Source organism: Antechinus flavipes, chromosome 6, assembly GCF_016432865.1.
Source record: "Antechinus flavipes isolate AdamAnt ecotype Samford, QLD, Australia chromosome 6, AdamAnt_v2, whole genome shotgun sequence".
Classification (NCBI taxonomy): domain Eukaryota; kingdom Metazoa; phylum Chordata; class Mammalia; order Dasyuromorphia; family Dasyuridae; genus Antechinus; species Antechinus flavipes.
The window spans coordinates 5,707,283-5,724,326 of NC_067403.1; the positions used below are offsets into that span (position 1 = coordinate 5,707,283).

The 17,044-nt window shown below is 40.3% G+C and overlaps 1 protein-coding gene across 3 annotated transcripts in view; it reads right to left on the minus strand.

The window, feature by feature from the left end:
• Positions 1-339: 339 nt before the first annotated feature.
• RAB28 (RAB28, member RAS oncogene family) overlaps positions 340-17,044 on the minus strand; it is a 94,592-nt gene continuing 77,887 nt past the window's right edge. The window contains exons 5-8 of one of the 3 annotated variants that reach the window (XM_051963978.1): positions 16,495-16,598; positions 11,107-11,184; positions 4,267-4,361; positions 1,197-1,294 (exon numbers count right to left, since the gene is read on the minus strand). In XM_051963978.1, the coding sequence (XP_051819938.1) occupies positions 4,272-4,361; positions 11,107-11,184; positions 16,495-16,598 (272 nt within the window). In that variant the 3' untranslated portion in view covers positions 1,197-1,294; positions 4,267-4,271. Of the gene's footprint in view, positions 1,295-4,266; positions 4,362-4,412; positions 4,562-11,106; positions 11,185-16,494; positions 16,599-17,044 lie in introns of those variants that run through there. The other 2 variants (XM_051963977.1, XM_051963979.1) reach the window with 2 other exon arrangements.

Sequence of the window (17,044 nt, forward strand, 5' to 3'; positions counted from 1 at the left end):
TGGTCCCTCATCCCCAAAGCTTCCCTCATTCCCACTTTAGTTCTTCCATACTGACAAGAATCGAATCCAGAGCAGCGATTCTTCCTGTTGGTTCGTCCAAGTTTGAAAAGTGAATGATGTAGATAAGAACCTTCACATACTTTTAACAGAGGATCTTTGAGAGATGCCATGACTGAAAAACCATGACCCTTCAGCCATCCTAGAGAAAAGCCTCTCCCAAAGTAGACGGGCTAGTCTTCAGACAATTGTCCATCACTGGGCTTTTAAATACGATAGCCAAATAGATTTTGTGCCCTGCTCGGATAAAGCAAGGTAGTTGAAATATCATTCAAATAGGAGTGATTTAAATAAATTTATTTGAGGGAGAAAAAGAATATTTGAACATCAGGTATAGTCTGATCCACATTGATCCAGCAATACATCACAACTCATCTTAAGCACATAACTAAGCAAACAGTTTATGGGGGGAAAAAAAAAAAACACTTCATATTATAGCTGGTTAATGTTGATCAAAATTCATAAAGCAATCTAACCAATACATAATGACCATGATACAGTAAGAAAAATACAATATCAAATACTCACTCTCAGTGAGTGTCCAACTACAATATGAACAATTTAAGACCTTTTTTAAATGAAAAAATATCATTAGAGCTTTATTTTAAGCATTTTCAATTAGATACAGCTTTGTACAGTTTTGATCACTCTATATATACCAAAGGAATTCCTTCTAAATTATTTCTAGATAAAATATATTATTCATTTCATGTTTTTCTCTGACAACAGCATCTGAATTTCACTGTTACATTTGACTTTAGAGCACAGAATCAGACAGTGTTGTGGTAAAATACCTTGTTTGGACTTGGGTGGCTTTCAAATATAGACAGTCCAATTTATGTTAACATTTAAAGACATGTAGACATCCTTAAAGAATAGAAACATCACTATCTCCAAAGAAGCAGTCTGATTCCAAAGAACAGCCTCTCAATTGGGGGGATCAAAATGTGTGGTCCAGAGGCTGATTCTTGACAATTCTTGACCGCTTTGCAACACAAACGGTGTGGTGATCTGCTTTGTTGTGTTTTTCTTTTTGTGCTATAGAGATGGCCACTGTTAAAACAGAAGTTCTTAGCAGTCCTCGAGCCCATCCGCGTAAGAGGTGTGCGGCCTGCCAAACTGATCATTAGAAAGAAAAACGTGTTCACTGAACTGTACACATCGAGCTTCTAGGAGGGTTAATAGTTTTTGACACAGGCTCCTGATTGTAGTTTACAATATCTGCCTTCACCACCCTCTGTCATAGGAAAAAAACAAAGTTATTATTAGAATATCAAACACAAGCACAATTTAGAAACAGCTCTACTATTTTTATTTTGTGAACTTTGCTGAGTTTGCTAAAAGAGTACTTTTTAACTGAAGCATTCTTACCAATACCAAAAGAACTGATTAAAACAAGCTATTGCAGTGATCAACTCACTGCCTACAAAATCATGCTTCAACAGTACCTTGTATTAACTTAGGAACTGTTTCCGTGACAATGCCATATGCCATGAACCATCACAATCCTTTTATTACCATTGCAGAATCATTTGCAATCGAGAAAGTTATTGTATAGTAACCTGTTCCGATCAGTGTGTGAAATACAAACACTCGGGGCCTAAATCTCATTTTGGCAAATTTAGAGAATTGTTATTGTTGTTTGTCCCTAGTTTTCAAAGGGGACCATGACATCAGGGAGGTGATGTCATGACACGCAAGTGAGTTGGATTTAGGTGATTTTAGGTCACCAGCTTTATCTTTTCCTCCAGAGCCATCTGGGTCCAGGGGCAATATATAGATCAAGAAGATCAGACACAGTCTTGGACACAGTGGGAGAGACCTCGGCCTTCTTAAGCTAAGGTTTTTTAACAGGTCTCAATTTTTCTGAGGTAACACCCATAAGTCTAAATAAGAAATAAGACAGAATGACTTCTTATCTAGTCAAAAAAAAAAAATCTGGGAAAGGAAGACCCTCAGGATTTCTGGCCAACAAAGAAACAACTGCTGTTCACATTCATTCTGAGTCAATTACAGCCCAAACAATGACCAAATGGGGCTTGGCCTGGGACTATGGGTAGTCAATCAAAGAGACTCAGAGTAATTAAAAATTAAGGTAGGGTCCTTAAAAAAGAAATTAAGCCAGTAAACTTCAAGATGTTTCAGCAATCAAAATTTATATTCCTGTGGGCAGAGTACCTGCAGGTGGGACAGAAGGAGAGGTGGGAGAAATGGAAGAGGAAGGTGGGAGGGAGGAAGAAAGGTGAAAGAAAAGGAAGCAGGAAGGGAAGGAGGAAGGAAGGAAGGAAGTGAGGAAGAAGGCAGGGGAAAAGGGAAGGAGGGACAGAGGGAGGGAAAATGGAAAGGAAGAAGTGAGAGAAGGAGGAAGAAATAAAGGGAGGAAAGAAGAGAGAAAGAAAAGGAGGCAGGAAGGTAAGGAGAAAGGAAAGGAGGGGAAAAGGAAGAAAGAAAGAGAGATGGGGAGGAAAGGAAAGGAGGAAAGGAAGAAGGGAGGGACAAAGGAAGGGAAAGAAGGATACTACATAGGACTTAAATACTCTGCCCAAAAGAATATACATTTTGATTGTTGAAACCTCAAAAGATAACTTGGGGTTTATCGGCTAAATGTTTTTTAAGGACCATGCCTTAAATCTAAATAATAATGGATCATTATAATCCATTGATTTATATGAATATATACACATTGCATGCAAATATACCTAACATCTCCTTTTCACCCTTTCCTTACTTAATGTGATCCATATTCTATTAATTACTTTAATAAAGTTTGCCAGAAGGACACTAGGTAAGAGCTCTATCATATTTCTTGAATATCAGGCAAACTTAACTGGATTAAAAAATTCAGTCCAGCCTAGTTTACAATGAATCTTATCAGCTTTATTGAATGAACTGAGTGATGTTAGGCTTCTATGTGACCCAAAAGCAAAGTCACCATTATAGGATGTGATACTAGAAATGGACCTTTCAGGAAGAAAAATAGAATAAAAATAAAAACTGTCAGAGTCCCTTATCTCAGTCACATAGACTTGGCTTGATATATTTTTGAAGTATTTACTAAAAAACTGGGCATATGGTTGACCACCAAAGGAATGAGTTTTTTGTTTCTGTTTTTCTTATCCTAGCAATTAAAAAAATCATCTATTAAGGAGTAGTAGGGCTGAAACGTGTGCTAAAAGAGGAGCTCACCCATACCAAAAGATAGATCCTTTGAAGTGCTAGAATATATATAAAGCTATTGTTCTACTCTACAAAAAAAGGTTCCCATCCTGAGTCTGGGGCATTACTACACCCTTGGGTGGCAATAATTGTGCTTTGAATTAAGAAACAGCATGGCATGGTAAGAAAAGCAGTGAACTAGGGGTCAGGGTCGTGGAGTCCATTTTCTAGTTCTGCTACTTCCTAGCTATACGACTTTAGGAGCCAAGTAAGTTATCTGAAGTTTAGTTTGTTCATATGTAAAGTGGAAATTCTACTACCTATTTTAACTACCACACTTAAAGCACCCATTGTCCATGTATCAGGTAGGGGACACACTAGGGAGAGCCTCGAGAGTTTGTGGAGACACACTGTAAACTGTAAAAGGCTTTCGGAATAAGAGGGGAGTTCTCCCTTGGAAGCCAGAAGCAATTTTGAAATAGTCCTAATTAATTTCCCAATAACACATTACTGTAGGATATGGCAAAGTCAGTAACTCAAAAACACATACAACTTTAGGAAGCAACCTTTAAAAAAGAATTCAATTAAAAACAAGGTTCCCTTTTAAGTGGTAACTTCGATCAAAACATCCTCAACGATGTAATATTTTCTTTTACATCTACACACAAAAATAAGCATCTGAAGATAAAACAAAACAAAAAAACTTATCACTGGATTGTTTCAGAAAAATTGCTGAGAGCTGAATTACCAAATAGATGCTTTGATTTTTTGCTATACTGAACATAGAAAAATATATAGTCAGTTTTGAAACATCATTCATTTGTCTGTAAGTTGTTTAAACTGTAAACCTTTCACAAAAGGCCAGTTTTTTTTTTTAAAGTTTTTAAACAAAGCTGATATGCTATTGCTCTGCAAAATTTCCTCAGTTTTATTGACTTCCTGTTGGTAAAACTATTATGGAAACTTAAGTCCTAAAAAGCAAAAAGCTATTTGGCTTCAATTACCTCTACTACCCTTCTTTCCCACCCACAATTATAATAATTTCTCCAATACCTGTACTACTGTAAAGAACAGGTTCTACTCTGTGTAGAGGTGAGCTGCTGATTATCTTCTTCCGGATACGTCACTATTTCTGCCCTGACAATATGCTGTCAAATCCCGTACACAATAGACAAACGAGAAGGATGAGGAATAAAAAAAAAAAGGGGGGGGGGGGTAAAATGAAAGAGAGACAGAGAGAGAAAAGAGAGGGGAGAGGGGGAGGAAAAAGAGAAAGAAAATTCAATAACTGAAAAAAAAGAATGAACATTCCAGAAAGAACAAATAAAGAAAATCAACACACATTTGACTAGTAGCCAAAGATATAGGAAAACATGAACATAAATAAGAAAAGAAAAAGAATAAAGATCCAAGAGCTAATTTTCTGTATCATCCTATTTAAATATTAAAATGGAGAACTGCACACTGAGTCTACAGAACAAGAGTTTACTTCTTGGGGACTGCCTTAGCACACACATCCAGAATACATACCAATGTGAATGGTCAGACTTTTTTCTACAAGGGATTAATAAGAATATATATAATATATTGAATTTTTTTACTTAGCAGCCTTTTCAGTCATGAGAATATTTCCATTTTCATTACATTCCTTCTCATGCCCTCACGACCACTCTGATCACAATGCCCAGAAACTCACCAAAAAGCGGGTTCACTTAAAAATTTAAGATGGGTTCCAATTCCATAAATGCAAATTCTCCATTGGGTTTGAAAAAAAAAGCTCTGTACAGCTAATAAGACGTTCTGTTTCTCTAAAATGTTAATGGCGGTTACTTAAAGCAATACAAATGAAAATGTTTTCCCAATGAGAGCAAGGATAGAGAAAAAAGGGCTCTGAGAGAAAGAGCTCTGACAAGGGGTTCAAAAGACCTTTCTGAATCCTTCATTTCCTTACCTGTTAAAGGAGGGAATCAGTCCTGGTGAATTCTAACATTTCTTCCAGAGCTAAATCCTAAAATCCTAAAATCCAGTCTTTGAATTGCCTTATTTCGAAGTTCAAATGAGACAATATATGTGAAAGGGTCTTGTAGCTGTGAAGCTCTACCTACATCCCAGTGGCTATTAGGATTTCCACGCCTACAGCTCTTAAGGACAGAGCTGACATATAAAATATTAAGAAAAGCATTTATTAGATGCATTCTGGGTACAAGATGCTGAAGACACACGGTATTCTTTCCAAAAAATCTTTATTCTTAAAGAGCCTATAATCACATGACATACGGAAGTCCAGACAGAATAAATAGGAAAGAGGCCAGACCCCGGCTTTGTGAGGTCATGAGTGAGAGGTGCTCTGGGGAAGGCAGGCCGACCCTCTGTCTGCCGTATTGAGTCACAGAGAGTGGTCTAGAGCACCTAGGAGGGATGTGCTGGCAGGGAAGATTGGTACCCAGAAAGGAGGGCACCAGCATGGGCAAGAATCCCCAAACTTCCTTACAAGAAACTATTTGAGCTACAGCTTGAAGGAGCCATCATGCAACAATAAAAAAGCAATTCCTTAACAAATGATTCTGAAAATTTCCAAAATAAGGGGCAGCTGGGTGGTGCAGTGGATAGAGCACCAGCCCTGAAGTCAGGAGGACCCGATTCAAATCTGGTCTCAGACACTTAACACTTCCTAGCTGTGTGACCCTGGGCAAGTCCCTTAAACCCAATTGCCTCAGCAAAAACAGAACAAAACAAAAAACCCACAAAATAAGCTCGGTGTACAATGAAAGGACCCGAGCATCCCAATGCTATTCACAGATCCACAAGAAGGCATTCTGAAGAACTTCCACGTTTGGGGCTTCGTCCCAAGACCCAGCATCGTGAGTATAAGGAGCGCCCAGGAGGAAAACTCCCTTTCTCCAAGTGGAGCAGCACCAGGTGCCCCCCGGACCTCGTTGGGAAGGAGGGTCAGCAGAGAGGGGCCTGGAGGCTGCTTCAGCCCCAAGAGCAGGCCCAGCCCGGAGGAGCTGGGGAAGCTGGGCAGGAACCATCAGGCCCCCGTCCCAAAGGAGGCAGCTGACGCAGGGCAAAACTCCAACCCCTATCCGGGGCCCCCAGTTCCGCCTCCCCCCAAATGTTTACATGCCATTTCTCGCCTTTCACCACAGTCACATTTAACCAACATTTGAATGTATACTGAGAAAACTTGGATAAATGGAAGAGACAGGGAGCGGAGCACGTTAAATAGTCTGGATTTCTTGGTCTCTGATTCCTTGTTCCTGGGTTTCAGTTGATGAACTTCCTATTATCTGATCCCAGCGAAAAAGACTCATTTCCTTTTTAAAATTCCTGGTCTAATGTTATCAGTAACATGTTACCAATTGCTGGGGGAAAGTATGATTAGGGGATATGGGATCACTGCTCTCCACGTAGAATACAAAGTCTCCGTAGTCGGTCAGGAATTCACTAAGCCCCCGAAGGCTGCCTCGCAGCCCCTCCTGTGACAGAGCAGGCTCGCTGACCTGGGTTCCGTCACCAGGTATCGGCGCGGTCACCTGAAGGACTCCCCTTTTCAGCCCGTTAACAACAGGGTGCAAGCACAAGGGGGCGGCACTCCTCCCGCGGGCACGGTGCGTTTGCCACAGAGACAGGTGGCGGGGCTGTGTCAGAAAGACCCCAGCCAAGGTCCTGCTCGATTCCCCATTCAGGGCCTTTGTTCACTGATCTGGGGTCCTTTCCCACTCACTATTCCGTGTCAGAACGTTGTTTTTGGTGCCAAAAATAAAATCGCCAACTATCCTCGGGCCTTCCATACAAGACCCCCATGACCCAAAGTCCAAAGGCCACCCCCTTCCCCTACGGTAAGGCTTTAGGCATCCCTCCCCCCCCCCAAATCTCTGCCTAATGAGCAAGCGCAGCAAGGAGGAAGCCAACAGGAAGCTCCGGCTGTGGGGATAATTCGAGCAAAGCTTTGGGGGCATCCATTTTTGCGAAAGCAAATTTTCAAAGTGAGGTTAAGAGACGTCATCCAGGATAGAGTCTGAAGCCCCCGACTCCTCCTAGAAATGCTCCGGTCTGTGAGACGTTCTCTTTCTCATGATCAAACCTGATGAGGCACCTGCACGCCCGGGAGACAAGGCAGCCCGGCCAAGCCCCCGGGAGGGCAGAGGGCACGTGGAACCACCACCCTGCGGGCCCTCGCCCTCCGGACCCGGACCCAGGAGGTGCAGAACTTGTCGGAACCACTTTCCTGTCTCGTGTGTCTGCAGGAAAGGGCGCTGCCACCTGGGGGAGTGGAGGAGACACCCAAAGGCTTCCAGGGAGACATGGCCCATCAGAGGAAGGAGACTCCAGGCTTGAAGAGGGAGAGACAAGGATCGAGCACCTTCTAAGCCTGAGCAAGCGTTTGTCCAAAGGCCCAGAGAGGGGGAAGAGCGGAGACAGTCGGAAGACTCGTTACTTCGTCTACACAAGCGGCTTCTCCGTTCCTTAGCAGGCCCCGCTTTGGCAGGGAAGCTCTGAAACTTCCACGACACCTATAAGAAAAATCCCTAATAGATCAAAGGAAAAATGCCTCTCCAACTCAAACTCCAAACTTCCCTCAGCATCTGAAGGAAATTCCAATTCACCAACCTTTCTTTCTGGGACTCGGCCGCAAAGCTGCTTTGCGAAAGTCCTCGAAAATGCCGAAGCCCGAGCAAGGCTGCCGGCAGGCATCCCACCGTGCCGAGCTCCGAGGCCTCCGTCTCCTTGTCCGCCTGCCCCTCTAACCGACCACGTCTGGTGTCTCAGACCGCAGGCTCCTCCTCTGGACTCATACTCACGGACGCTACCGCCAGAATCATGTCCAAGAGGCGATCAAAAAGCACCAAAGGGCCTTCCATCTGCTTCTTTCATCAGATCATTCTTCAGTGTAAAACCTCCTCAGGGAAAACTTTCCCCGACTCCGTCGAGTCCCTGCTCTGGAAGCATTCTGGGTCCTCTCACATTTACCTGGGAGCATCCTACATCCACCCAACTCTTCAGGACAGAAAATGGAATTCTCATGTTTGCATTACCCAGAAGCTGGCGTGAGACCTTGCACATAAGACCTTGAGTACTTAGGTTTACTGAAAATGTTTGCTGACTGCATGAGTGAATGCCTAGGAAAAGCTCACAGGAGGCAAGAAGTGGGAGCAGGGAAGGAAGCACGTCTTTATTGTACGTGCAAGTGAAGGAAAATAATTTATTGTTGTCAATCACACATGTTGTTCACCACATTTAAAAGTCTAAACTTTAGAATATATTCCATTACTAAAATTTTTATGTCAATATATATAAGTTAATAAGCACTATTAATGTGTTATATTTGGAGAGAAGAAAAGGTCACAGAGACTTATAGGAACTACATATATAACATATATGTATGTTTAACTATTAGTGCAAAAATTAGTGCAAAAACAAAGCATTTAAGTCACATCTGTCACCTTTGAACAATTTTCTTTAAGAATGCAATTAAAAAAAAAAGTGCTACTTTATTTTACATCCCTCTTTCTTAAAAGAACAGAAATCGTGCCAGACAGGCTTTGAAACTCTAAGTTGATTTTGTTATATACTTTGAAAAGAAAAATGAGCCATACCTAACACTCCTGTGCTTTCATACACAATCCTCTTTTTTCTATTCTATGTATGTGCAAATAATCTAGTCATTTGGTGTTTGTTAACAACATTTTTTTTTTAAGTTTAAATTGCTTCTCTTTTTAAAAGTTTTCCCTCGGTTTCCAGATGGCTTAGGCCACATTTTGATGAATAAATATTACAAACCAGAGGAAAAAAATTATGTGGAATTGGCAATGTGAAAATTAAGTTCTTGTTACCAGATTATCTTATTAAAATAAAGGTGGTTAAAAAAAAATTCATCCCTCAACCTGATAAACATATAAAGCCTTGAATTACTTCCTGAAAACTTAATCTCCAAAATCACTGAAAAAGCATCATATAATTATGAAACACATTGCACCCAGTAGCACAAAAGAGCCCAGAGTTCTGTGACAAATTCAAGTTAAAACATTCTGATTATATATATGTGTGTGTGTGTGTGTGTGTGTGTGTGTGTGTGTGTGTGTACACACACACACACACACACACACACACACATATATAGTGTACCTACTATGTGCTAGGCATTGTGCTAGGCTGCAAAAACACAAATACAAATAAAAATAATATAGCAATCGCTACATATAAGGAATTTACATTCTATCAGGAAATACAAAGGTAGATAATCAATATAAAGAGAATGAAAAGCAAATAAAAATATGATTTGTAAATACAAGCCAGCTGAGGAAGAAGGGCTAAGTAACTGGGGGATCAGAAGAAGCTTCATATAGAAGAGAATAGCTTGCTCTGTCTAAAACAAAGTTAACTCCTTTGTTTTGTCTGTTAATTAGAATAAACCCAACAAATTGTTTATTTTGTTTTGCCATCCCTGTGAAGCCTCAGGAAGGTCGGGATGCGCTCCTAAGTTCTTAAATCTGTGTGCCGACAGCACAGCAAGAATCATTTAAACTTGGGTCATTTCACTCATGTCCCACTTCTCAATGACCCCATTTGGGCTTTTCCTGGCAGAGATGCTGAAGCGGTTTGCCATCTCTTCTCCAGGGTCACAGTAAGTGTCTAAGGCTGGATCTGAACTCCGGGACATGAACCTTCCTGATTTCAAGTCCTGGGTTCTCACCACTGCACCACCTAGCTGCCATGTTAGAATTAATCAAGGGCTTCCTCATGTTACCCCTTCGAGCCTCACCACAACCCAAGGCAGGGAGGGAAGTTCTCCCAGCACGGTGTAAGCCCTGGCGAGTTCTAGCAGACTAGAGGGGACTGGTGAATCTAAGGAGCCTGGAAGCTTCTCACCAGCCTGGTTAAGGTCCACGAGAGCAAATGCTGTTGTCTCTCTCTCTGTTCTGGTAGCCCCCAGCACAGTGCCCTGCACATCATCAGCACTTAGCGAATGCCTGCTGAATTAAAGGTTTACAAATTACATGGACAAAGTTACACAAAAGCGATCTGCTAAGTTCTAGAAGAGTTATGGTCTGTGGTGGGGGAAAGAGCTCACGGACCAACGAAATTATAGATCCTTTATGTCTTGAAATAAAGATATGAATAGCGCAAGATGGAAAAGGAGGACTGAAATAAAAGAGAAAACATTTCTCTCTCTCTCTCTCTCTCTCTCTCTCTCTCTCTCTCTCTCTCTCTCTCTCTCTTTCTCTCTCTCTCTCTCTCTCTCTCTCTCTCTCTCTCTCTCTCTCTCTCTCACACACACACACACACACACACACACCAATACACGTATATACACAACCCACAAAAAGGAGAGGAAAGGAAAATTTCCCTCATCCAGATACACGGAAAAACCCATCTCAAATAGTCAAGAATTAGATACGTAGAACTGTTTTGTTTTTTAAAGAACGGTCATTTTGCAACTTTGAACTACATTCAGTAGCTAATGAAGAACTGCCAAGTAGATGTATAGGGCTTCAATAAATATAGGTTAGGAAATAAAGTGTAATAACAGGAACTCGGTGTGCAAGTTAATACTTTTAAAGTTTGTTCTCTTTTGAGGTTGTTATTACTGACTTCAATCTATTTATACCCCAAAGTAGTATAAAATCACTTTTAACTTAATTCAAAATAAAATTTCACAGATTGTAACTAATGGGTCTCACTATTTTGTCAAGTACTAATGTGTCCTAATGAAAAAGATTCAATCTTTTCAATTTTCGTAGAAAGAATGTTTTTCACCTCTTTCAGCAACAAAACCCTGATGCAGTGTTTCTGGTGATATTTAAAATAATTACACTACCATAGAAGTGTGAAAAGGACCTTAAGAACTTCTTGAAATTATGTTTAAAACATAATATTCAAGACAATCACCTGGGACTGTTCAATTTCTGCCCTGTTTAATTTGATTCCAAGGATTTCAGCAGCAACTCTCTGAAAACACAGGAAAACCTGTAACAAAAAATAGAGTAAAAATAATTAAAAGCAGATATCCTCAAATTACCTTTAAATACATCAAGTTTTTTTTCACTTCTAAACAGTGGCTGTTGCAAAAATGTGACGTCCTGTGCAATTCTGAAAATGAGATATCTGGAAAAGGCAGTGTCATTGTATTAAAACGATTAAATCATAACTTTAAAGATACCATATGGTATACTAGACTGTTAAAATGAATTTGAAGATATATCCCTTAACCGTCTTCAAAGATCATACTCGATTAGTAAGAATAATGAATCTCATGGAACAGGTGCATGTTTTTGAATTTGCACTATTCAAAGTAATAATTATGTAAAATATGTTCATCGATTCAAGCCCGACAAACATAGGCCGTGTAAATTTGAATATCGCAACTATTTCCAGGGCTCTTTATTCAGACTAATCAGGAATAATTGGGCTGGAAAATTTTGCTTCCCACAAAAAAAATCCCAGCTTTTATATCTGAATAAATTATAGCCTTTTTAAATAATATTGTAAAACTGAGAAGTGGTTCATTAATCTCATAAGAGCTTACATGTGGATCAGTCCAAACTAATTTTTGACCATCTCCAATGAGCCACATATATCTATCTCATGAAAAATATTCTTTAAACTGATTGTAGCCTGTCTGGGGCTGGTAGAAACCAGAACACCACCTAGGACTAAGGCTCATGTCATTTGGGTTAGTCACTTGTTTATTTTGAGGAGAAGAACAGTTGCGGCAGAGTGGGTAGGACTCCAGAAAGGAAATCAGGATTTCCCAAGTTCAAATTTGGCCTCCTCTGAGGACCAGCTGCATGATCCTGAGCAAGTCACCTAACCTCTAATTTACCTCAGTTTCCTCATCTGTACAATGTGGATAATAAAATTCTCTATGTATCAGGGTTGTTGTTGAGGATTAAATAAAATAATAGCTGCAATGTTTGCTTAGCACACTGCCTGGCACAGAGCAAATGCTACTTAACTATTAGTTGTTGTTATTATTATTATTATTATTATTTCCTCATCTTTACAAATAAAGATACAGCTACTGTGAGGATAAAATAGGCTAATAGAGAGAAAGCCCTTGTCCAATTATAAAGTGGCTCCCAAGTTTAAGTTATTACTGCTATCTAATCTTTCAAGAGCTTCCATGCTTCTATCAACATAGATTTTTCACAATTCTCATTGTTTGAGAAATGTGCTAAACCGGGTAATCTTATTTTCAGAGTATAGTAGAAACATTAATTATTCTTACAAATTAAACATCTTTAAAAGACTCTTTAATTTCCTTATAATAGAAATCATTTCCTCTTTAGAAACAGCTTTATACTCATGAGCAACTTCAGGTCCACATTTTTTTCCTTGCTCCTTAAATATTTTCCCTAATCCTTATTTGGCCTAAATAGTTTTTATAACTTGTCTAAATGGATTCTAATGCCATCACCCCAGGCATTGATCATTCTTTTGCAGCTTACTGTCACCTGCAAACCAAGAAAAGGCATGATAAGACATTTCTTAGATCTTAAGATTTTTCAAATATCTATAAACCACAGTCCAACTCTGTGGGCACACGATCCGTTTGGACCCTTCTGCTACAGAGACAATCAATCACCTGCTGAAAATAACTCTTCAGCAAGAAGCTGAATCCAGAGAGGAGTTAATACTTGCAGGGACGTAGGAGAGTTCAGGGACAAGACAGCCACTATCGATGTGCACCCATGGCTCATCCAATGGGCAGAGCAGAGGAAATGTTGCAAAATGTTCTTAATCATAATATGGAAGTACGTTATTGATTTAGCCCAGGAAGCTAAGCTGAGTTACTGATTTAACCTAGGAAACACATACATAAATACATGCAACCATACATACTAACATACACCACACTTACATACATGCTATTCTATAATGAACTACTAATTTTGGCTGTACCATTAACTAGAAACCTCAGGAAAGTTAGTCTCCGAATATCATTTTCATTTGTAAACTAAAAGTTTAATTCAATGTTCTCTAACATGATTTCTGCCTCCAGATGTTTATGATTCCCCCATGCCAAGGGCATCCTGTAAAAGAGATTCGATTCAATTTAATTAAATATATATATTTCTTGCCTATTCCTAGGTGCCAAGTACTATGCTGGAGATGGGGTTGGAAAGATCAACAAAAAAGCCCCTGCACTCCAAAACTATACGTGTTCCTAGAGGGAAGCAACACGTTTGCAGATAAGCAAAAATAAACAATAAACAATAAACAAAATCATTTCTGGAGACAGTGGGTAAAATACCAGGAATGGAGGTTATCAGAAAAGGGAACTTCATACTATAAAGAGCAGCGCACCCTCCAAAATCTATAAAGAAATAAGGGGAGAGGGATGGGCGGAGGGGGGTGGGGGGTGAGGGTATCCTTTGGTAGGAGGAGCTAATAGCCAGGCAAGTTATGGAGCAGAATTTAATTGGAGAGTCAGCAGGGATAAGAGAGACATGTGTGTATGTGAGGGGTACATGTATGTATATATCCACATAGGTATACACAAATATAGCATTTCTTAAAGGTAGCCAGCTTGGGGGTGGGGGATAAAAGGGAGAGATGGATATGTATGTGTGTACATATCTACATATGTGCCTATATAAATATATTCTTTCTCAACGACAGCCTGCTGGGATGAGGAGGGTGAAAAGGGCAGGGGGAAGAATAAAATAAAAAAAGTGGGCAGCAGAGAACCAAAAAGTTACAAGTAAGTAAAGAGAAGACGGACAATACTCATGAATATAAATTCTTCTACTAATATATGTACTTTCTTAAATCGGTATTTGCTGTTACAGATTTTAAATCTTCCCTGATGTTCTGCAGGGCACAACATAATGTTCTTTTCTTTTATTTCATTTTGTTCTGTATTCCTTTTCAAAAATGTTTTCCTTTTCTCTTATTCTATTTCTTCAAATAAAAAGACAAAAGAAAAGGGAGCTTGGAGATTCCAAGAGGCCTGGTGAGAAGGCAGAGCAGAGCGTTGTGGGCAGAAGCTCAGAGGTGGGAGATAGCAGGTCTTCTATGGGGAACAGAGAGGAGGCCAGCTTGGCAGGAAAAGAGAGTGAATGAGTGGGATTAATGGGAAATCAGTCTGGAAAAATAGGTTTGGAGCCAGAATATTAAGAGCTTTAAATGCCAAACAGAGGTGTTTATATTTTATTCTACAGTCAAGAGAGAACCACTTAAGTTTCTTGAGCAGGGGAGTTATACAGTCAGGTCTGTACTTTAGGAATGTCAATTTAACGGTTATGTGGAAAATGGATAAAAAAGGGAAAGACTGGAGGCTGGAAGGCCAATTAGGAGCCAAGAACAGACCTGAAGTAGGGAAAGGTCTTGGGGACGATTCTGCTCAAGTCAAAGCCTCACCATAATTCTGACTGGGCCAGGACCCAGACTGGGGTCACTGCCGGACCGAGCGGCGCCCAGTTGGGGAAGAAGGTCCCTCTAACAAAATGTGGCCATCCCCGTCCCCATGACCCAGTGCTCTGCTGAGATGCCGGGCTTCCAGCTTACGGAGCTTCGGATTCGAGGAGCTGTGACAAGTCCACGCTCTGGTGACTGGCCCAGGTTTGGCACTTCACAAGTTCCAGATTTTCCTCAGGCCTTGCTCCATTATCTGGGGGTGTCTGGGGGTGTATATGCCGGGCCAAGGCTCTCAAAGACCATCCCGACACTTCAGCAAGTCTGGCCAAGCTAGAACGGGCTCGAGATGGGCCCGGTGACGGCCTGTGCCCGGCGCACAAAGGGCAGGCGGCTTCTTCGGACGGTGTGACGGTGACTTTTTGGACCACAGCCAGATCAAAGTCTACTGAGGCACAGAGGGAGATGGGAACCGTGCCGGCGGACCTAGAGAACCCACAGCTCCCTGAAGTACACTTTGTTTTCCACCTGGTGTAACCTGCCAGCAGGTGAAAAATGGCGCCCGACTCCGGCTGGGTGAAAACCAGGCTGGAGGCTTGAGAAGCTGCCATGTGTTTCTACTCAAGTCATCTTTTTATCTATCAAAAAATGGAATTCTTTATCAAAATAGCAATGAACTGAAAAACACTTTTCTTGAAAAGGTGGAAAGCACCTCCATACAATTATTCACAGTGCAACCTTAACTGTTATCTAAAACATTGTTTAATCTCTTGTCATTTGGTCATTTTAGTCACATCCAACGCCCCCTGACACTATTTTGGGGTCGTGGCAAAGATACTGTGTCATTTTCCATTTCCTTCTCCAGTCCATTTACCTCTAGGAGGAAACTGAGGCAAAGAAAGTGGAGTGACTTGTCCAGGGTCTCAAAGATAGGGTGTCTGAGGCTCGATTTAAACTGGGGTCCTTCCGAGTGCAGGCCCAGCATTCTAACCCCTGAACTAGCTGCTCCATCGCTATCTCTGGTTTAATATTTTCAAGGTTGGAAAGACTTGTTCCAAGTGATCTTCAAAATATCCCTGCTTCAAAAAACAATCCTGTCGTTTAGCTGTCTTTAACTGTGTCTGGCTTTTCCATAACCTCAACCACAAGCAGTCTATTTACCTTCCTTGTCTTTTAAACTTAATTAAAGGGAGAGCTTTGCCAACCCCTCGGCCTCCCGGCCTTCCCCTCTTGCTTATTTCCCTGAAGAGCTTACTGAATTGGAGAATAGTTATATCAGTATTGTGGGCCTTCCTGCCTTTTATAAAATACAATTTACTTGTCAATGTACCTTTTGAAAAAGCCATGTGAAGAATCCTCTCTCCACCTTCCTCAGCTAAGTGTGTTATGGACGGAAGGTTCCCATCCCCACACCCGTCTAAAACAGGATCAAATACAAAACTGTCCTTGATACAGAGTATGGAATTGCAAAAATCCACACTTGGACTACAAAATATTTTGGGGAAGAGTCATCCCTTCCAGAACAAACTATTTTAAACCAACTTTTATAGAGAATTTGACTTGGTTTTCAAATAGAGGGAGAAAGTCATTAGAGCCTAAACTAAACATAGCCCAGAAAATTGCTTAATGTCAAGAACTTTCATGAGTATTGGTGAAGATAGGAAATACAAAAGTGGTTTGGTAAACCACCTTTATTCTAAACAATGCAGGGGAATTTCTAACTACTAGTATGAAACATTTATAAAATTAAAACATTTTAGAATTTTGGAATTGAAAAGGTCATTTCCTCTCAAATGTGCATACACACACATACACACACACACACACACACACAGAGCTCCAATAACTTTACAAAAGGAGTCAAATGGTTAAAGTTAGGACACAAAAATCAAGTGGGTTTTAATTATATTAAACACTTACCGAGTCCCCTGTCTTTGCTGACACAAAATGGCTACTGAGGCCATTTTCCTGGCAAAACCGTAGGTGTTTATCAGATTTCACTGTTCTCATGTGCTCCAAATCAACTAGAAAGACATTCAAAGAAAAACAAAATCCAGCATGTTACTGTTTCTAAATAAAACTGTTCAATTATTTTTAGCTAACATGAAAGAAAATATGTTCTATTTTATTCCTGTTCTTCTATAGCACTGTCTGCTTATCTAATCGTATTTTATACATAGTGGATACCAAATAAGTGACGAATGAGAGAATAAATGTATAAATGCATCTGAAGAACCAAGATTTATTCAGTATAAATTATGTTAATGAAACATAAGCCTCCTACAATCTTCCTTTGAAATGGTTTACAATCTGACAAAATTAGAAATTTTTTCAAGTTTTATCATCTCGAGGCTTTATGGCAAACATCTAGTTAATGTCTAAACACATCAAAATATTCGTTGATTTTGTTATTAAAATATTGCTAATTTCATGAATGAGACTTCAGAATGTTCCTTTAGAAAGTTTCTTT